Source organism: Rhinatrema bivittatum, chromosome 5, assembly GCF_901001135.1.
Source record: "Rhinatrema bivittatum chromosome 5, aRhiBiv1.1, whole genome shotgun sequence".
Lineage (NCBI taxonomy): Eukaryota > Metazoa > Chordata > Amphibia > Gymnophiona > Rhinatrematidae > Rhinatrema > Rhinatrema bivittatum.
Window position 1 is genome coordinate 348,184,788 of NC_042619.1, and position 22,046 is coordinate 348,206,833.

A 22,046-nucleotide genomic window follows, 5' to 3' on the forward strand; every position below is an offset into this window, starting at 1 on the left:
ACTTAGGTAATCTGCCTGAATGTTGTCCACCCCGGCGATGTGGGAGGCCGCGAGACGAACGAGATGGAGTTCCGCCCATTCCATCAGGAGCGTGGTTTCCGCGGAGACCTGCTCGCTTCGCGTTCCGCCCTGACGATTGATGTAAGCCACTGTGGTTGCGTTGTCCGAGAGAATTCGTACTTCCCTGTCCCGAACCAGTGGTAGGAACCGTTGAAGTGCTAAGTGCACCGCCCTGGTCTCCAGACGATTGATTGGCCACTTCGCCTCCTCCGGGGACCACATCCCCTGTGTGGCGCTCCGGCCGCAGACTGCGCCCCAACCCACGAGGCTGGCGTCGGTTGTCACCACCACCCAAGTGGGAACGGCGAGCGATATGCCGCGGGCCAAGTGAGCCGGAACTAACCACCACTTCAGACTGTCCCGAGCCGACTGAGGGAGAGGCAGAATCACCTGATACTCCTGCGACACCGGTTTCCAGCGAGACAGAAGGGACGCCTGCAGAGGTCGCAGGTGAGCAAAAGCCCAGGGCACCATGTCGATGGTGGAAGCCATCACTCCCAGAAGCTGCAGATAATTCCACGCTGTGGGTTCCGACAGGGCCGCGAAGCGGTGGATGTGCTCCCTCAAAGAGATAGCCTTGTCCGGACGCAGGAAGACCATGCCTAGCTGTGTGTCGAAGGTTGCTCCCAGAAAGTCCAGGCGTTGCGATGGAACGAGAGAACTCTTGGGGAGGTTCACGACCCAACCCAGGGAGCGAAGCACTTCCAAGACTCTGGCCACCGAGTCCTGTCCATGAGAGAAAGACTTTGCCCGTACCAGCCAGTCGTCCAGGTAAGGGTGCACTAGTATACCCTCCTTCCGGAGGGCCGCTGCCACTACCACCATGATCTTGGTGAACGTCCGCGGGGCCGTTGCGAGCCCAAAGGGTAGTGCCCAAAACTGGAAGTGTTGACCCAGAATTTTGAAGCGTAGGTAACGCCTGTGGTCCGGATGTATAGGGATGTGCAGGTACGCCTCCGTCAAATCCAGGGACGCAAGAAACTCGCCCTGGTGGACTGCGGCAATCACTGATCGCAGAGTCTCCATGCGGAACCGGCTGACCCGCAACGAGCGGTTCACCTCCTTCAAATCCAGTATGGGCCGGAACGACCCATCCTTCTTGGGCACCACGAAGTAGATGGAATAATGGCCCGAGCCCACCTCTGCGAAGGGCACGGGGACGATAGCCTCTATTGCTTGTAGCCGGTCTAGTGTTTGTTGAACCGCCATCCGCTTGAGGTCGGAGCCGCAAGGAGAGAAGAGAAACCTGTCCCGAGGGAGGCGGACAAACTCCAAGGCGTAACCGTCTTGGATGGTGTCCAGGACCCACTGGTCTGAAGTAATCTTTACCCACTCCTCGACGAATTGTGTGAGTCGACCCCCGATGGTCGGGCAGGAGGAGTGGGCTGGTCTGGCATCATTGAGCAGATTTGGCGGGGGGGGTTCCCCTGCCCTGAGCCCTCCCTCGAGGGCCTCCGGCCTCGAAAGGAGCGCGACCACGGCTGTGGTCTACTGGAGGTTGTCCGAGAGCTTGGTTGTCGGTAAGATCTGTAGCGCCGTTGTGCCCGAGCCCTGGTTCTGGTGGAGGCAAAACCCCGATAAGGCCTTTGCCGATCCTCGGGCAGGCGATGCACTGAGTTTTCTCCCAGAGACTTGATGATCTGAACCAGATCATTTCCGAAGAGGAATTTCCCCCGGAAAGGAAGGGATCCCAGGCTCGACTTAGAGGAGGTGTCCGCAGCCCAATTCCGGAGCCACAGGAGTCTACGAGCCGCCACCACCGACACCATGGACCGAGCCAGGACGCGAAAGAGGTCATACAGGGCATCCGCCCCATAAGCGATGGCAGACTCCAGGCTGTCAGCCTGAGCGGCTTCGTCCGGCGGCAACTGCTGCGACGTTAGAAGCTGTTGGACCCAGAGAAGACTGGCCCTCTGGGTCAAAGAACTGCACATGACGGCCCGCATCCCTAAGGCCGACACCTCAAAAACCTTCTTGAGGAACGTCTCCAACTTGCGGTCTTGCGTGTCCCGTAGGGCCGTGCCACCAGTAACTGGGATCGTAGTTCGCTTAGTCACTGCCGAGACCGCCGAGTCCACCTTTGGAAACTGGACGAGATCCAGGAAATCTTCCGGCAACGGATATAATTTCTCCATGGCCCGGGAAACCCTCAAGGACGCCTCCGGAAAGTCCCATTCCCCGGTGAGGAGCTGTAGAAAAGACTCATGGACCGGGAACGCCTTGGCTCTAGGCCTAAGGGCAGCCAGTACCGGATCCCCTTTCTTGGAGCATGTCGCGACCGCTGGGGCCACAGGGGCCGAAGGATCCGGCGGTGGATCCAGATCTAGTTCCTGCAGAGTCCGTTGCAAAAGGTCTTCCAGCTCTTCCTTGTGGAAGATACGCAGGGCTCGCGGGTCGTCGCCCTCGGCTTGTCCCTCCGCATGTGCAGGATCCGGAGGGTCCGAGGGGTCAGGGCCCAGAGGGAGAGCCGCTCCCATCGCAAGTGGCTGGGATGGCAAAGTTGAGGGCCCTGCGGCCGCGCCAGGAGGAACCAGGGGCCCGGGGACGGAAACCGCGAGCTTGGAGATCTTGGGTGCCGGAGGTCCTGTGGTAGCAACCCCCGGGTCCGCCAGTCCCTGTAGATAGGCTGTGTGCATCTTCAAAATGAAGTCCGGCGAGAAAAACGGCAGACCGGGTGAAGCCGAAGCAGTAGAATCCCCTTGTGGTGGCCGGGCTGAGGGGCCCTCTTCAGGGCCTTGGTGCAGGCGGGGGGCGCCCCGAACTGCGTCCGCCGCATCCGGAGAGAGTACCTCAGCAAACTCTCTCTCTAAAATGGCCGCCGTTCCCGCCACTGACGAGAACGTGGCCGGCCCATCCAAATTATTAAAGACAAAAGAAAATGACAGGAGAGACTCAAAGTAATGAAAATAAACTCAAACCCTGTCACACTGGGGAAGCACTGTTTCCCCAACCCACATCTGCTGGAGTCAGAAAGATACTGAGCTCCAGCAGAGGGTGCGCTGGTATAGGAGGCGGTGCCCTCGAGCTCTGTTCTGACTCCATCTGCTGGACGGGGGACATAACCCACCGTCTGGACTGATCCTGGTACGTACAGGGAAAAGCAGTTCCACTCTGCCTCTAAACATCTGCTTTGACTTTTCCTGAAAGTAATTTCTCTGTGCAGAAATCAGTGGAGAAAGATGACAAAGAAAAGTGTTCAGTTCCAGAGATACCTGTCTTAATAACTGGTCCTTGTGTTCCAGCTTCTCCTAACACCATTCTGACTCCTGATTCTACCAGGTTAATGGCTACACCTGTCTGAGGTTTATCTCTAGCCCAGGTTAACACCTTTAAAACCAACCTCTGAACAAGAAGAATTATTAAGATCTAATTCAACTGCTTATGCGTTTCCCACTCTGTTAAGTAATACTGAAAGCCGTGCCCTGAAACTCCAGCTATGGCTAATCAGAATCTAATTAGAGCTCAAGCCCTATGGAAAGCAGCTTGCACGTTCTCTGCCAAGTACCCTGATTCAGCTTGCTTTATCTAAATCTGACCATGTGGATGAAGTTTTAAAGACTAGTTCGGTAGTGCAGGTTACTTCCAGTGCTGATCCTATGGCAGGATCTCGGCCAGCCAGAGTAACTACCTGTCCAGAATCTAACTTTGAAACAGACTATCCTAAAATTAAATCCAGTGCTACACTCTACCCCAGATCTTCTGTTTCACTATTCTGCAAGGAACCTTTTGCCTGAGAAGGATCTGGTAGTCAGTACCCAGAGTCTGCCCTTACTCTTTGAAGAGAATTCTAACCATGTTCAGTCTACTTTTGTCCCAGATTCTGCCGTGAGCAATCCGGTCCAAGAAGTGAGTGCTACTACAATGGCTCCAGCCAAGCTGCTCCAGGAGGGGTCCGGTCAAGCCATGCCACCCCAGGATGGGTCCGGTCAAGCCATGCCACTCCAGAATGGGTCTGGACAAGCCATGCCACCCCAGGTGGGGTCCAGTTCAGCTTTGCTGCTCCAGAAGGAGACCCAGTCAGCCATGTCTGCTTTGCTGCTCTTGGTGGAGCCCCAGTCAGTCTTACCAGCCTTGCCTTTGAGAGACTTTAGTCCATTAACTGTACTCCTAAATAACTCAGACTCAAACAACCCAGTTCCAGGTACTCTCTGTGGACTTTCAAAGACTCCTGATGTTCAGTTTCACCCTGGCTATACCTCCTTCCCAGTGGGACCTGGGGGGAGGGAGGGCTTAAGAGGGGGTACTGTTGTGATACTGCCTGTTATACTGCCTCCCAACCATCAGAGGTCCCCATGGAGCTGCTCCTACTCTAGCTCCAGTCATAGCTTCTATGATCCCATGACTCAATAGGCTTCTGCCTATTTAACTCTGCCTCCGGTTTTGCTCATTACCTTATCATTGAGTCTCGCTAGGTCTCTGCTTGGCCATGTCCTGCTTTGGACTGCGCTCTAGCCTTTGGGCCTTCCAGTTTTGTTTTATCTTGCCATGTGGCCTTCTGCCTTTATCTTGTCCTGTGGCCTTCTCAGGCTTTCTGCCTTTGCCTTGCCCTGTGGCCTTCTCAGGCCTTCTGCTATGATCCTGTATGGTGGCCTTCTCAAGCCTTTTGTCTAGTCTGTTGCCTTCAGGCTTTTGGGTTCCTTGTTTTGTTTTGTCCTGTCCTTGTCTTGTCCTGGTCTGTCCTGTCCATTCCAATGTTCCAAACTGTTCCAGCCTTACTTGCACCTAGCTCCAGTATTCGTCTGTTCCAGAGTTCCACACTAACTTGCACCCAGTACCGGACTCCAGTTCCACGCCTGCCTGATTCCAGCCTCGCATTGTCTCAAGTCTCCAGTCCTTCATAGCCTGCACGTCTACATCAGCCACAGTCTAAGTCCTGCCGAACACCAGATCCCGAGGGCTCAACCTGTGGGGGAGGTGGTCGGTATAGGCTGAAGATCCTTAGTCCTGTCTGTGTCTATCCTGAAGTCCTGGCTTGCCTCTGTGGGGGTTCACTAGCCCTAGCCAGGCCCACAGCCGTAACAGTGGCCTAGGCTGACCTCTGGTGCACTGATGTCCATCTGTTTTCTTGGACACTCCTATTTGCATAGGAAATAAAAGGCAGCTTCTTCCAGGGCCATTTATCAGTGCTGAGTGGTGCTAGCTGAGCTCTGAAGTAGGAATTGGAGGTATTGTAAGTGTTGGAGTTGGTGATTGTTTAATTGCAATTGTTGAGTGGTGTCTTGTGCTGCTTGTTTTTCCCTTGCTATTTCCCATCTTTTGGTCTGGGTTCTTGAGTGAATCTTTAGAGTGCATATGATTTTTGGTCTGGGATTGTTGGTATTTTTGTGCTCCTTTTTGGTCCACTTTTTTGGTTTAGGTTCCTGAAAGAGCAGAGTGAGTGTGAAAAGAACTGAATGTGACAGAGGGGGTGTGAGTGGGGAAGCAGATGATCATGACAGACAGGTGAGAGAATAGGAGGAGTGTGATACATGAGTAGGTGGAGTGTAGCCAGACAGGAGAGATGAGGCAGGAGGCGAGTGGCATGCATGAGGTAGAGGGGGAAGAAAGATGTAATGGCAGACCAGCTTGCAGTAAAACTACTCGTCAAGACCAGTGTGACGCTGGGATGGACCGTTATACATGCTGAGACAGAATGCATGAGGAAAGAAACATATCGGTTACAGAGAGTCCAGACTGTCTGCAAAGTAAAGCATCATTGCAGTCAATGTGGTGGATTGAGTTACAGCTTAGTCCAATGACATTATCAATGTCTTAAGAGGTCTTGTCTCATCTGTAGAGGATATTACAGGACCCTTACCAGTGCAATCGGGCTCAAAGTTCCCCAGGAGGCAAGCTCATTGTCTAACTCTGAAACCATAAACCGCAGCAGCCCCCCTCGAAGAGCCAGAGGTGAGAGCCATGGATGGAGGCCATATCCATGAGGAAAGTTCCCATTGTGCTGAACCATATGCTGGACCACCGATGACTCCATCTTGTCCTATCCTGACCCTATGCTAGACTGCTGTTCTGTCCCCAGCCGTGGGTATATGTTTGTATCTGTATATACTGTAGTTTAACTGTATTTAGTGCAGTCCTTCCTTCTGAGGATTCTTGATACTGAAACACTTTTTGTAACCCATGATAAAAGTCTGTGAGCCTTGCCTTTAAGAGGAGCCTTTGCCCTTAAGAGAAGCTCCCTCCCCCCTCCGCTTTCTCTCACTATTGGAAGAGCTTGAATGCCCCTCAATCTAACTTGAGTCTTCCTAGGTGCCTTATAGGTTCAAGGGACTGTCCTTCATGCTCCCCCTGTGTCACAAGGTTCTTAGGCTCACTGCCATTGGACCTTGCCCCCCTGCCCCAGCTTGTGGAGGTGATTCCCTTAGCAGCTCTCGAGGAGAGCCCAGTCTTGCCCACGCGGGCTTCAGAGTCAGCAGCGCTCTGTAAAACTCCCTGAAACGATCAAGTTTTTACCTTCTTTTTTACTGCCTTCTTCTGAAGACTAAATCAGCCTCATATCCCTCAAGCTTCCTACCTCCACCATAAACTCTCCTGCAACTCAAGAGACCTTCTTCTCCCTCCTGCTATCCTATCTCCCGTTACCAAAGATATTTGCCTTGGGGCTTATGTTTGAGATGCAACAATTGTAAGTAGAATCTATCTGTACAATAAATAATTTCAAACAAAGAATCTTTGTCTTGAGGACTGATTGGAAAGAAAGTTTATCTGCCTGGATGGCAAACTCGGATGTCTGTCTGATCCAGAACAACTGCCTTTCCTCATAGGACAGCTGTTCCATACCCATCATTTTGGTCACCCTTCTCTGCACTTTCTCCAGTGCAGCTATATCCTTTTTGAGATGCAGTAACCAGAACTGCACACAGTAGTCAAGGTGCGGTCTCACCATAGAGTGACACAGAGGCATTATGACGTCCTCTGTTTTATTTTCCATTCCCTTCTTAATAATTGCTAACATTCTGTTTGCTTTTTTGATCGCCACAGCACACCGGGCTGATGATTTCAATGAATTATCCACTATGATGCCTAGATCTCTTTCCTGGGTGGTAGCTCCTAAGATAGAACCTAACATTGTGTAACTACAGCAAGGGTTATTTTTCCCTATATACATCATTGTGCACTTGTCCATGTTAAATTTCATCTGCCATTTGAAAGCCCAATCTTCCAGTCTTGCAAGATCATCCTGCAATTCATCACAATCAGTTTGAGATTTATCTACTCTGCATAATTTTTGTGTCATCTGCAAATTGTGTCATCTGCAGATTTGGATGATAGCAAAATCTGCAACAAGTAAGATGGCCAGGAAGATTTAGAAAATATGCAAAAGGAATCTAGTGAAGTTTAAGGAATGGTCTGCAGTCTGGCAGCTAAGATTTAATGCTAAAATGCAGTCATTTTTTTAGGATACAAAAGTCCAAGGGAGCAGTACCGTATAGGGGTGAAATTCTTCTAAGCATGAAAGAAGAACAGGATTTCGGGGTGATCGTATTAGATGAACTTAAGGTGGCCAAACAGGTGGATTAGGTGATAGCAAAAGCCAGAGGATGCTTGGCTGCAAAGGGAGAGGAATGGTCAGCATAAGAAAAGGAAGTGGTACTACTATTGTATAAGTCCCTGCAGAGATCTCATCTAGAATGCTGTGTACAGTTCTAGAGACCACAGCTTCAAAAGGACAGAACCAGGATGGTGTCAGTCCAGAGGATGGCCACTAAAATGGTCATCAGTCTTTATTCTAAAGCTTTGGGCACAGACTTAAAGATCTAAACACTTCTATCCTTGAGGCAAGGTGGGATAGGGGAGATACAATAAAGATATTTAAATATCTCCAAGGTTTCCATATACTGGAAGTAGGCCTCCATCAAAGGAAAGGAGACTTTAGAACGAGGGGTCATGAGATGAGAGTGAAAGGGGATAGTTAAATATTTCTTTACATAGTATCAACATATCCTAGAAATTAATGTTCCACAATCAGTGAAGAAATTGAAGTTGAAATGAGTTTGGATATTTCAACAAGACAACTATTCGAAACATACCCCCAAATTAACCATGAAGTACTTAAGAAAAAAAAGATTATAATTTTGGAATAGCCTTCTGGTCCTCAGACTTGCATATTAATGAAAATCGGTGGTGAGATCTCGAACATAAGAAAATGCCATACTGGGTCAGACCAAGTGTCCATCAAGCCCAGCATCCTGTTTCCAACAGTGGCCAATCCAGGCCATAAGAACCTGGCAAGTACCCAAAAACTAAGTCTATTCCATGTAACCATTGCTAATGGCAGTGGCTGCCTGTTCCCTCCAAGGCCGCTCCGAAATCGGAGTGGCCTCGGAGGGAACTTTCCTTCCCCTCCCTTCCCCTACCTAACCCACCCCCCCGGCCCTATCTAAACCCCCCCCTACCTTTGTTGGCAGATTTATGCCTGCCGAAAGCAGGCGTAAATCTGCTGGTGCGCCATCACCTGACCCGGGGGCTGGTCCGGAGGCCTCGACCACGCCCTCGGGCTGGCGCCACACCCCGGGTCCCACCCCGGGTCCTGCCCCCTCCCCGCCCCTTTTACAAAGCCCCAGGACTTACGCGCCTCCCGGGGCTGTGTGTGCGCCGGCGGCCTATGCAATATAGGCGCACCCGCTTGCGAGTGCCCTGAGCGAGTAAATCCGGCCGGATTTACGTGCGCAGGGCTTTTAAAATCCGGCCCATTCTGTTTGCTTTTTTGACTGCCGCAACACACTGAACCAACGATTTCAATGTGTTATCCACTATGACGCCTAGATCTCTTTCTTGGGTTGTAGCACCTAATATGGAACCCAACATTGTGTAATTATAGCAAGGGTTATTTTTCCCTATATGCATCACCTTGCACTTATCCACATTAAATTTCATCTGCCATTTGGATGCCCAGTTTTCCAGTCTCACAAGGTCTTCCTGCAATTTATCACAATCTGCTTGTGATTTAACTACTCTGAACAATTTTGTGTCATCTGCAAATCTGATTATCTCACTCGTCTTATTTTTTTCCAGATCATTCATAAATATATTGAAAAGTAAGGGTCCCAATACAGATCCCTGAGGCACTCCACTGTCCACTCCCTTCCACTGAGAAAATTGTCCATTTAATCCTACTCTCTGTTGCCTGACTTTTAGCCAGTTTGCAATCCACGAAAGGACATCGCCACCTATCCCATGACTTTTTACTTTTCCTAGAAGCCTCTCATGAGGAACTTTGTCAAATGCCTTCTGAAAATCCAAGTATACTACATCTACCGGTTCACCTTTATCCACATGTTTATTAACTCCTTCAAAGAAGTGAAGCAGATTTGTGAGGCAAGACTTGCCCTGGGTAAAGCCATGCTGACTTTGTTCCATTAAACCATGTCTTTCTATATGTTCTGTGATTTTGATGTTTAGAACACTTTCCACTATTTTTCCTGGCACAGAAGTCAGGCTAACCGGTCTGTAGTTTCCCGGATCGCCCCTGGAGCCCTTTTTAAATATTGGGGTTACATTTGCTATCCTCCAGTCTTCAGGTACAATGGATGATTTTTATGATAGGTTACACATTTTTACTAATAGGTCTGAAATTTCATTTTTTAGTTCCTTCAGAACTCGGGGGTGTATACTACTCGGGGGTGATTTACTACTCTTCAGTTTGTCAATCAGGCCTACCACATCTAGGTTCACCGTGCATGCAAGGAGATAAGAACATTTCTGAGCTAGAAGAATGGGAAAAAAAATTCCAAAACCAAGAACAGAGAGAAGTTTAGCTGGTTACAGGAAATGTTGGGAAGCTGTTATTTCTGTCAAACGAGGCGTTACAAAGCGCTGAGTGAAAAGGTACACAAATATTTGCTGTGCTAATTTCTTATTTTGTATCTGTAAAAAATATATATATATATATATATATATATATTCAAGATGATGCGTCTGCAAATTTTATTTGCATTTTTTTTTTAAATAAATTCAATGTCCCTGAAGATATCATATCACCTTCTGTTCGCTTAAAGATCATTGAAACATACAATTTGACCGTGGGGAGCCTAAACCTTTGCTCAAAATTGTATATGCTGTCCCCTGCTTTGAACTATCTGGAAAAGGCTAAGCTTAAAAAAAACCAACAAATAAATAAATACAGCTTCCAACAAATTCTAGTGATCGCTGTCCAAAATATTGACAGAGTGCAGGCATCAGCAACAACTTCCTGCTAGGAGGCGGCTCCAGGGGGAGGCTGTTCCTTTAAGAACTGCAGGCTTCGCCGGCTCGGGACCCCGAGCGCTCTGCCCTGATTGGCTCGGCGTCTCGCGCTGTCGCCTCGCGCGTGAGTCTGCGAGTCACCGCGGCCTGCCTGCCTGCCTGCAGCCTGGGAGCCGCGAGCGCTTTTCCCTGTCGGTTGTTTCCGTTAGTGCGGCCTGCGCGTGCTCCTGCTCCGTCATGGCGTCCGTGGCCGCCGAAGAGCCCTTCCCTCTGCACGGCCTCCTGCCGAAGAAAGAGACGGGCGCGGCCGCCTTCGTGGGCCGTTTCCCGGAGTATGACGGGCGGGGGGTTCTGATTGCGGTGCTGGACACCGGCGTGGACCCCGCAGCGCCGGGCATGCAGGTAACACGCGGCGGGGGTGGGGAGCTCTCCGGGCACTGCTCGCTTCGCCACCTGGGCCCCGCGCGCGCGCTCTGGCGCGTGGCTGTAGTTGATTCGGGGGGGGGGGGTTTAAAGCGGCTCTTTTCGGTCTCGGCGGCTCCTCTCGTCTTGCCTCGGTTGACACCGGCCCTAGGGGCCGGCCGAGTGTCACACGCCCGAGACGCAGCCGTGCAGTCGTCTGCATGCAGTGATTCAGGAAAATGCCCCAGAAAGTGCCGAGCGCACACAAACCTTCACCTTTTCAGTGTACATATGTTGTTTGTAATTTGTGTGTGTGGCAGGGGCGGAAGGCGCCTAAGCGCAGCGCCCTTTTTAATCCGGTCTTGGGACCTTACGGGCCGAAATCCTTTCAGGAACCCTATGGAAAAAGTGCTGCTGCTTGCAAAACGTTATTTACATTTCTGCTGACTTGACACGAGAGAGCCTTCTGACGAAGTGGGTTACCTACTTTTCTTTGTGGGAATGCCTGCTGCACTGAAGCATGGTCTTTTTTACCTCTGGAAGATAGACCCTGGCACTTCCAGGTTAAAGCACCTTATGCTTTAACCCATATTCTTTATTGTATTATGTTACTATTACTTCCTGCCTTTACCTGCTTTCAGCTATTTAAGCTTCCCAGTTTCTACTCCTCGTTAAATGTAACTTTGCCTTATCCACCCTATTGTTAATGACTTTATTTATTGCTTCACTTATACCCTTGTTCTATGTAAACCGATCCGATATGGTTATTACTATGAAGGTCGGTATAAAAAAACTGTTAAATAAATAAGGGGGGTACACGGGACCCAGTCTGTCCCCGAACAGCTGATGCCTAGCATCATATGAAGAACTTCTTGAGAAGGGAAAGTCTCTGTCTCTGCAACACTACAGATCACTGGGAGCCAGCCATCAACCTTCCAGGCTGGCAGCAACAGGCAAGCTGAGGAGGGGAACGACAGGTTGGCTGGTTACCTGGGCGCTAGCAAAGGGGCTGATGCCAGACCCTGCGCTCGGCCCAGCGCACTGTTTAACCTGTGGCTGAAGGAGGGTTTTTGCACGCGCGTCCACAGCCCCTTTTGCTATAAGGGGATTAGCGTGTCCACAATGTGCGTCCAACGCGCCACGAAACTAATAGTGCTCATCGCATGCAAAATGCATGTTGATGCTATTAGTTATTCACCCCGCATGAGAAAAAAAAACGCGTGCGCCGGACCAGAGCAGGTGTTAGTTGCTGGGCAGCCCCCAAAATAGCTTTCTGTACATCCTCCAACTTTATATCGTAGTAACACAATATACATGACAATCTTTAACAGGTCGATACAGTAAGGCCGCGTTAGAAAGAGTGCGGCAGTGCCGGGCGCACCCTCATTCCCCGCACGCACAGTTCTCTTCACCTACCGCTCGATACGCTATTTAAATTGCTTGCAAATGCAAGCCACGTCTGCGAACTGTTAGGAGAAGCGTTAGGCCCGCGCTTAATACAGCGCCTATACAGTATCCTGGGTGCGCTGGTACCTGTCATTTCAAATGTCATTTCAACTGACATTTGAAATGACGGGTACCAGGAAGTGGTTGGTTTCCCCCCCCTCCCGAAGCAAGGCGCAGGGCGAAAATTAAAACAAAAGGGAATAAAGTGTAAAAAAAGTAAACTTACTGGCGGGAGCCGGCGGGCGCGCGTTCGAGGCGGGAGCGAGTTCATCGAGGCGGGAGCCGGCAGGCACGCGTGCTGTCATCGAGGCTGGAGCCGGCGGGCGGGTGGGCGCGCGTTCATCCAGGCGGCGGCGGGAGCCGGCAGGCGGGTGGGCTCGCGTTCATCCAGGTGGTGGCGGGAGCCGGCAGGCGGGTGGGCTCGCATTCATCCAGGCGGCAGCGGGAGCCGGCGGGCGGGTGGGTGGGCGCGCGTTCATCGCGGCGGCGGCGGGAGCCAGCGGGCGGGTGGGTGGGCGTGCGTTCATCCAGGTGGCGGCGGCGGGAGCCGGCGGGCGGGTGGGCGTGCATTCATCCAGGCGGCGGCGGTAGCTGGCGGGCGGGTGGGTGCGCGTTCATCCAGGCGGCAGCGGGAGCCAGCGGGCGGGTGGACGTGCGTTCATCCAGGCGGAGGGAGCCGTCGGCGAAAGCGGCCTCCAGCAGCCCCCGCCGGCAGTGAATGAATGCACGCCTGTGTACGCCCGTGCAATTTCGGCGCTCGAGGCATGACGTCACGACACTTGACGTCACGGCATGTGACGTCGGCGTTCGCTAATGCACTGCTTTGTGCGCCGAAATTGCACGGGCGTACACAGGCGTGCATTCATTCACTGCCGGCGGGGGCTGCTGGAGGCCGCTTTCGCCGCCGGCTCCCTCCGCCTGGATGAACGCACGTCCACCCGCCCGCTGGCTCCCGCTGCCGCCTGGATGAACGCACGCCCGCTGGCTCCCACCTCGATGACCGCCCGCGTGGAGATGGGGTATTCGGAAAGTGACATCCAAGGTATTTATAACAACTTTACCAACAACTTGTTTTAAGTTCATTTAAGGAATCGCATGTGTAGTGCAATGGTTCAGAATATCATGTAAAAAATTAAAAAAAAAGGTGGGGGCTAGCTGACAATAATAAAATAGACATGGACAGTAAATAAGAGATTAAAAGCTGCCCTTTCATATATTTAATGGTTTAAAGGTGTTCAGGTTTTCTTTTGAGGGAAAGTTTGCCGTCTACCCTTAACCCTTGCCTCTAACGCAGGGGTAGGGGTAGGCGGTAAGTTAGCAGGTTAAACGTGGGGCAAAATGGCAGGGTAAAATAGTGATAGTCGGGGCGCGCGTTACTGTATGGGAGGGAATAGCTAATTCGATCGTTTACATCTGATATACATGCCGCGTGCGGAAGGGGTTATCCGGGGATTTAAAGAGGCGGTAAGGATGGATTAAAGGGGATAGTGTATCGCGGGTTGGGCTAACACGGCCGAAAAGTGAGTAGAAAGCGGGTTAGGAGCAGGGTAACCGCGGCCGCACTTTACTGTATTGAGCTGTAAGTAATTTAAAATGTAATACAGAAAAAAGTTATTACTTAAAGATTCAACGTTTTAAATATTTTGAGCTGCATTTCACTAGAAGTACGTTATAAGAACATCCCTTTCACTCTCTCTCCATGCTCCCCTGGCCAGTCTCCTTTCACTTTTCCCTCTCAGGCCCAACTCCTCCATCTGCCACTATCTCTCCCCTTTCCCTCTAGGCTCAGTCCGCTTCACTCTATCTCCACTCCCGAGTTTGACCCCTTTCTCAGTACTACCCCTCATACAGTCTCTCTCTCTCACGCACACATCTCTCTCATGCACACATAAGGGCTCCCTCTCGCACAAACAAGCACACTCACATACACACAATCCCTTTTTCATATACACTCCTTCATGATCTCCTCACATAGGCTCCCTTGCTCTGGCACCCACATTCACACACCCTCACACATGCTGTCCCTCATCAATCTTACACACACACTCATTCACTCTCACCAAGGTCTGCTCTCACTCGAGGCACGCCAGGGCCTGCTCCTTTGCTGCGTGCGTGCTTATGGCACGAAACTAATAGTGAGTGGAGGTTGGCGAGCTCGCTGCCCAGGCATGCCGAAGCAGGAGCAAGTCTAAGCGTGCCGCACGCATAGGCTGTTACACTCACGGTATGCGGGGCCTGCCACATTCTGCGCAACTGCACAGGTGAATTCTGTGGGAATTCTGCTCAATTAAGCGCAGAATTCCTATAGGACTAAAACAAATACAACACATCAATCTGCTAGCGCCATCCCTAGTGGGGATTCCCTGCAGCAGCGGGGACACGGGGGCTTGTGAAGAGTGAGAGCAAGATGGATGGTGCAAAGTGCAGGCAGATCTTTGAGAAAAACCTTTCAGTTTGCCATAGACCTGGTATCAGACCGAAGAAGTACAATGGAGTGACTCAGCAAAAACAAGATACATATCCTTGAGTGACACAGTTCAATAGAAGATCTGGGCAAGACTTGAAGACTGCAATCAACAGACAATCCCCAGCCAACATGAAAGAGCTTGAGTTCTGCCAAAAAGAATGGGCAAAAATTACCATACCAACTTTGCACAGAGGGAGTCAGTTATCTTAAATAACTGTTATTGTTGTAAAAGAAATATGCAAGGGATATAAAGATTTGTGCGAGCAAGACGTTGTGTGTGTGCGTGTGTGTGTGGTTTTTTTTATTTAATTACTTGTGCAATATTTTTATTATTCATTCACAATAAAAGTGTAGAGTATGTTGTGTAATTAGTAAAACAAACTTTTTGCATTTTGTATTTAGACAGAATCTTGAGGCTTTTGCAAGGCACTGAATAAAAATGTTTCACTCATTTTATGCACTCATTTACGACTGTGCCGTTTAATGTTCTTTGTTCTCTTACTTTCAACATATTTATGTAAAAAAAAATCAGCTGTTTGATTAGAATATGTTGTTAGGCAATTTGTTAAAAGATTTCCAACATCTGAAAGTACTCTTTTATGCTTTTGTTTTTTCTCTAGATCACAACAGATGGGAAGCCGAAAATAATTGATATCATAGATACAACAGGCAGTGGAGATGTTAACACTGCTACTGTAGTCGAAGCAAAAGAGGATGTAATAGTTGGTCTGTCTGGAAGAACTCTTAAGGTATAGTGTTGTGTATTTTCCATTTCACTTGTTAATATCCAGTTGTAGTTTTCTAAGACTGATTGAATAAAGTAGTGTGATTGCTAAGTTAGTTCACTTGACTGTTCAAACATAAAGGTCAGTAAAAAAATATATATTTTGAAACGAATGGCATGGCTTCGAGCCAGCACAATAAGAGAGGATGTGCATGAGAGATTGGCTAATCTTCCTTGCCATCCCGATAACTTGTTTGGCGATCACTTCAGACACTGTTGCTCAATTAAAAGAGCAGAAATTAGTGGTCCAGTCTCTCACCACGCCATCACCTTTTTCCTACGGTAGAGGCTACTATTCTGGTTACAGGAAACTGAAATTTCAACGCCGCCCTTTCCGGCCTTATTCTCCCTCTAAGACCATCTTATTACCCATCATCTCACCCCCAGATGTCTCAAGCTTTAGCTTCTAGGCAATGTCAGAGAACACCAAAGCCTAGACCTCTGCAATAGCAAAACCAACCTACACCTTCCCAAGGTTTTTAGGACTTCACACACCATCACCAGTTGGGGGCAGGCTCCTACAGTTTTCCCTGCACGGGAGAACATCACAACTGACCTCTGGGTTTTAAAGATCATAAAGGAGGGTTATTCCTTAAATTTCAACACCCTTCCTGCACTGCAGAAGTCCAGGGATCTGTCTTGACTCCACAGGGTAAGCCAGCGAAGCCCCTTTTGATAGATGAGAAATAAAAACCCAAAAGGTTTCACAGATATGTGAGACATGATGGCAGAAAAAGGATAAGATTTACTAGTTAACCAAAAGTCTTTCAAGGGAATAATTGGCAAGAACAGCTGCTTCTCGATTATGGAGCAGACTGTACAGATAACCTGAAACTCCGTTTTAGCTTGGGGAATTGTGGAAAAAGCCACAGGGAAAAGCACTTAGCAAAGGCTCTTTCAGATATTGTCCATTCAGATAATGTCCGATATCAAAAGCCTGGTTGGGTAACTCTGTCCCTTTTCTCAGTCAAACTTCATCAATATTTAGTTCCATAAGGCTTCAACGTTGATCCAGATTGGATGTTGCCACTTCCTCTAGACACAGGATTGGTGGGATGCAAATGATGCCATCTGCTTCTCGAGACTCATAGTCTCATATGAGTTAATGAAGTTCAGAGAGCCTTAGCAAAACAGGTGCTAGAAAAATACCCATTTCATAACTGGATACAAAGTTTTTACCAAGGACATGCTTCACAGTTCTGGTGTCCAAGGTTTTCTTCTCACATTGGAAGGTGTTGACAACTCTCTGATATGAAGAAACAGTCTATTTTTCCTCTGTGTGAAAAACAGTCTGATTATAAAGTTGCCAAAATCATTATATGGCTGCAAGCTGTCTTTGCATTGCTTTAGGCCTGCACTTTCTACTCGGTTTGTGTGAATGGCAGTAGGCTTCAAGTTCATGATGCACATCCTGTTTATGGTCACTGGTGTTTATCCTACAACATGAAGAGACTTGAAGAGAAAGGGTGGTCATTTTAAACATATATATATATATATATATATATATATATATATATATATATGTGTGTGTGTGTGTATGTATATATATATATGACAAAAAGATACTTGAAGAGTATTTTTTTTAGAATAAGTGTTTTTAAATTCATATATTGTGCATGTTGAATGTGTATGGATGGTATTTATTAGTGTATATGTGATGATATGGGCCTTATATGTAATATATTTTAAAGGTTCTATATATCTGATTTGATTGTATTTTCTAAATCTTCTGTGTACTTCTTTAATTAGATGTTTTCCACATAATATGAAGAACAATTATTATGTTGTAACTTTAGTTTTGTACAAAGATGTGAAAAGTATTAAAGGTAATGAAATTTCAGTTTTGTGATATATAGATTTCTCTCATTTCATTTGAGATGTAAAAATAGAGGCCACCAGGATAGTTCATGACTGCTGCTTTGGCCCTCACCACAATTCTACAGGTCAAGTGCAGCAGTGTGTTTAAATCCAGATAATCTTTCACACGTCGACCTATGTAAAAATCTAAAGGGCCGATGTGAGAATTTCCACGTGAATGCTTTTTTCAATGCTGGTTTGTGTAGGGGCTAGTTGAGACTGACCCAGTTCTGATTTCATGCATTCTTCAGATCTGTGGTGCACAAACACCATGGTTCTTTAGATTATATCTTATTTCCTGGAGGAGAGATTTCTCTTTGTATTCTTAGTTATGCTTCTGTGACCTGCCACATCTGGGCTACTTTCTTTTAAAAGGCTGAGGAGGCCTCTGCTGATTTTTTTTTTTTCTTTTTCTTTTAACTGCTCTTCTAAGCACTGCTAGATCTGACCCTGTCTGCTCTATGGTGTTCATTTTATTCAAAATGGCTGTATTGACATGGCCCATGACATCTTTGGCACTGCTTTTTGTTGCACGTTTCACATACGGTTTAAACAATCTCAAAACCCCGTCTCAAAAGTGGTATTTCTTTTGTAAAGAGACTATGAAACACACAGCATATTCCTACACCATACATGACTGGAGCCCCATAATACCCTGAAAGCCCATGTTTGACCTGTCTGCATAATAGTTTTTGTATGCAGTGGGGCCATCATAGTCTTTAACCACCACCATTTAAAAAAAAAAAAAAAAAAAAGCACTCCAAGGTCACAGATAAAGCTTAAGGATCACCTTCCTGTGACAAAATGATGTGTTGGTTCTGATCTATCTTTATATCAAATGTGATGGTGTCAAGGTGCTGTTTGTTCATAGGGACATAAAGTGGCATGAAGATGATAATCTTGTTCTTAACACCTTTTAGCAGAAACAATGTAGCAGTGGCTGAAAATGGTCTCCAACCCCACCAGTAATATCTTTTGGAAACAAGCGCAGAGTATTTGTTTTAACTTTTAGCCCCAAAATGGTTGCTAAATTACCTTTTCTTAGCATCCAATTAGATGAATCCAGAAAAAGTGGGTTATGCACCTCTACCAGCAGATGGAGATGGAGCAAACTGACGTATCAGTATATATACCCCTGCAGTGGCATCAACCCACCAGCATTCTCCGGCTCCAGCAGATGGCGGATATGCATTTCCCTACTGGGGGTTATTTCGATTTAAAAAAAAAAAAAAAAAAGGAACAAATTTGCCCCACTTTCCTGTGGTGATAACAAAAGGTCCCTCCCTCAGTTAAGAATTCCTGAGGTGATTTACGTGGTCTCTCAAATGAGTGCCTTGGTCCGGTAGCTGGATTTCAGCTAGCGTGGACTTGACTGTTAAAAGCTGAAAGGCAGTGGGTGCAGGAAGCCGAGCGCGGCGGTGACAGCAAATGCCCTCTTCCCCCGCAGGTGAGTCTGGCTTTGTATTCAGCCAGATAAGGCCAAGCTCAGGTAAGTTTAAAAAAAAAGAAATACAGATAAGGGTTTTTTGCTGTAGGGCTTCCTCCTTCCCCGGGTCTCTTTGCTTGGTGCGCCATTCCGACATTTGTCCCGCTCCATGGGAGATCGAGGGATGTGGGCAACCTAGAGGATTGAGCAGACTCTGTAGGCTAGGCCTTGCTCTGAGGCTTTTTTGCTTCATGCCGAGTGGCGGGCCTCAAGGGCATTTGCACGCATTTTGTAGGCTGCCTTCTACAGGATTGTCTGTTTGGTGTGTGTTTCTAGCTGTGCATCCAGCTTTTGGATGGTAAGGCAGGCCTGTGCAGCCAGCTTTTGGATGCTAAGGCAGGCCTGTGCAGCCAGGTTAAGCGGTGCCTTAAATGACTGTCCGCTTGCCTGTGCGTTCTAGTTGAACGGAGCTGTGCGCTTAATTTTTCATAGCGCTTATTCTTTGGACGCCTAATTTTTGGATGTCTTAAAAAACAAAACAAAAAAAACCCCTAGACTTTCTCTTCCAGCCGCCAATTAGTGCGCTGCCGGTCTAATTGCGCCTAGATCTAAGAAACCTAAGCGCCTTTCTCTTTGTACTGCCTGTCTTATTTGGGCATCTCAACTAGGAGTGTCTGCTGACTTGTGCCAGTGCTGTTTGGAGGCTCAGGGAGAATAGTTTTTCTCGGATTTCACTAAGCCTGGTTCTTCCCAGCCGGATGTAGGTCAGAGTAAAGGGGCACCTGGTTTTGGAACTCCCCTAACTGGTTCTTCAGCAGGAGAAGACAGCTCTAGTGAGTATCCTCAGTTAACTCCTGGTCTGGATACTTCTACATTTTCATGGGTAGAATTTTTCCAGGGATTATAATTCTTTCTTCAAGCACAGTCCTCAACCCTGTCCAATGCTCCCAGGGCAAGAGTCGCAGGTGCAGACCTTGCCTGGACCTACTGGTAAGCATCAGAGTACTCCTAGAGGGGCAGCGGGACTACTCGATAGAGATCTGGATGGCACAGATGATGCCGATTCTGACTCTGAGGATGATGAAATTCCTCCGGGTTTAGAAGCGTATAGGACTATGTTACGGTTCTTCTATAGAGATGAACTGCCGGCCCTGATTTCCCAGACCTTGAAAATGCTGGGAGTACCTGGAGCAGATTTCGTGTCTGAGCCAAAGAAAAATCCAACTTTTGTTTCTTTGCATAAAGCCTCTTGTTTTTTCCCTGTGATGGAGGCCATTCAAGAATTGCTTGATCTTGAGTGGGCTGCCACAGAGGCTGATTTTCAAAGGAGGTTGGGTTTTGGAAGGCCTGTACCCTCTGAATCCAGTGGTGAGAGATTTTGTTTTCCGAATGTGGTTGCTCTTGTATATACAGTCTCCAAGCAGATGACTATCCCCATGGAGGAAGGAGCGTCCTTGAAGGATGTACACGATAGGAGAATTGAAACTATCCTTAAGCAGGCATTTGATGCAGTGGCAATGAATTTGCAAATAGCTTCTTGTTGTTCCTTGGTGGCTTGCTCATCTTTACTTCTCTCTCAAGAGGTTGATGACTCTGAGGTGAATTCCAGGCAGTTGTGGAGCCAGTGGTTGCCTTCTTGGCAGATGCAGGCTGCGATTTGGTCTGCACCTCAGCGAGGAGACATAAGGGAGAAATTATTTATAAGAGAAGCTTTTCTGTTGGGGAAGAAAATAGTCTATCAGTTTGGAAGGATGCCATACAACCATCTTTTTGACACTGGCGTAATTTATTACATAGTTCAATGCAGGTGAAAAATTTGGCTAGTCGTGCTGATTTTTTTTTTTTTCCAGAAGAGATCTTTTCTTGCCATTTGGGAAAGATATATATTCAGAATCTGCCTGCACGCGCCTGTATTTTGGTTTTCAACTTTTAAGATTGTCTGCTTTGCAGTTGCTTATTTTTCATGGTAATTAAACAGTTAAGGGGCAGATTTAAAAAAAAAAAAGTATGCCGGATTTTAAAAGATACACGCGTAGCCGCACGTATCTTTTAAAATCTGGGGTTGGCGCGCACAAGGCTGTGCAAAATCAGCAGCCTGCGCGCGCCGAGCCGCACAGCCTGCCTCCGTTCCCTCTGAGGCCGCTCCGAAATCGGAGCGGCCTCAGAGGGAACTTTTTTTTTTGTCCCCACCCCCAGCCCTAACTAAATCCCCCTCCCCTACCTTATTTCGTTGAGTTACGCCTGCCAGGCGTAACTTGCACATGTCGCCGGCTCCCTGCCCCGGCACAGGCCGCTGTGCCGGAGCACTCGGTCCCGCCCATGGACTGCCGCGCCGCCCCCCCAAGCAAAGCCCCGGGACTTACGCGCATCCCGGGGCTTTGTGTGCGCCAACGGCCTATGCAAAATAGGCGCGCTGGCGCGCAGGGCTTTTAAAATCTACCCCTAAATGTGGATCAGTGAGGGGTAGAAAGTAAGATCAGTTGGGGCTTTTATAAATGGATGAGATGATTTTTATACAATATCCAATTTGTGGGGTCTAAGTTGAGAACAGGAAAGTTGAATGAGACATGGGGTGGGGGTGAAAGGAGGAGGAAAAAACATGGAAAATATTGGATTGTAGCAAACTGTATGTATGATACTTGCTAATCATAACAAATACATACCAGGCAATTTTTTGCCTATAAACAGTTTAAACATAAAATGTGCCTTAGCAGGTCTATATAAAGAAAAAGAATCTTGGTCTGTTAGCCATTCAATTCCTTGTTTTTTAGTCATTCTATCATAGGGACCTTTATTTTGTTTTTATTTTTCTTGGAATTTCAATATTAACAAAAAAAAACCCCCAAACAAACCTGTGAAAACATAACTTCGCCACTGATTTTTCTCTTGTTATGACTGTCATTTTTCCATTGATTTTTTTGTTTTGTTTTTTGTTTTGTTGTAACATTGAAATTTCTAGGGAAAATACAAGAAAAACTGAGAACGAAGGTTCCTAGTGTTTCATTACATTTTTTTTTTTTTTGCAGCCTGAGAGAGGCTATTTATCCCACCAAAACTTCCTGTTGCACCTGGCTTATAACTAATTTTCTCTAACAGCTCTTCATGCATGGTTGTTGTGTCTGTAAACAAAGTAGTCTTTAAAAACTCGCTTGTTCTATTCGCTTTTTTGAGTTTCTAACTCCTGCTATTAATCATTCTTTTTGTGTACTACAATGGATCAGCTCAAACTTCATTCTCAATGGATGGCGTGAAACTTGAGCATAGAGGAGAGGAGGAAAGGGTGGAATTTCTCCTTGTCACTGTGTACAGCGTGAGAAAACTTCCTGCCACATCACAGGTCACCCTGTAGCAGTAACTTGGAATTCCAGGGTCAGGATCTCTTGTTTCTGGCTGTGTTACCACCTTGGTAGCAGTTGTTTGGA

At 47.8% G+C, this 22,046-nt stretch overlaps 1 protein-coding gene across 5 annotated transcripts in view; it reads left to right on the forward strand.

Annotated features, from left to right (window-relative positions):
• Positions 1–10,277: 10,277 nt before the first annotated feature.
• Positions 10,278–22,046, forward strand: part of TPP2 (tripeptidyl peptidase 2) — a 315,654-nt gene continuing 303,885 nt past the window's right edge. For 2 of the 5 annotated variants that reach the window (XR_003857142.1, XR_003857143.1), the window contains exons 1-2: positions 10,278–10,644; positions 15,178–15,306. Coding sequence is in view for 3 of the 5 variants with exons in the window: in XM_029604520.1 (XP_029460380.1) it covers positions 10,480–10,644; positions 15,178–15,306 (294 nt within the window). In the remaining 2 variants the exon portion in view is untranslated. The remainder of the gene's footprint in view (positions 10,645–15,177; positions 15,307–22,046) is intronic. The other 3 variants (XM_029604518.1, XM_029604519.1, XM_029604520.1) reach the window with 2 other exon arrangements.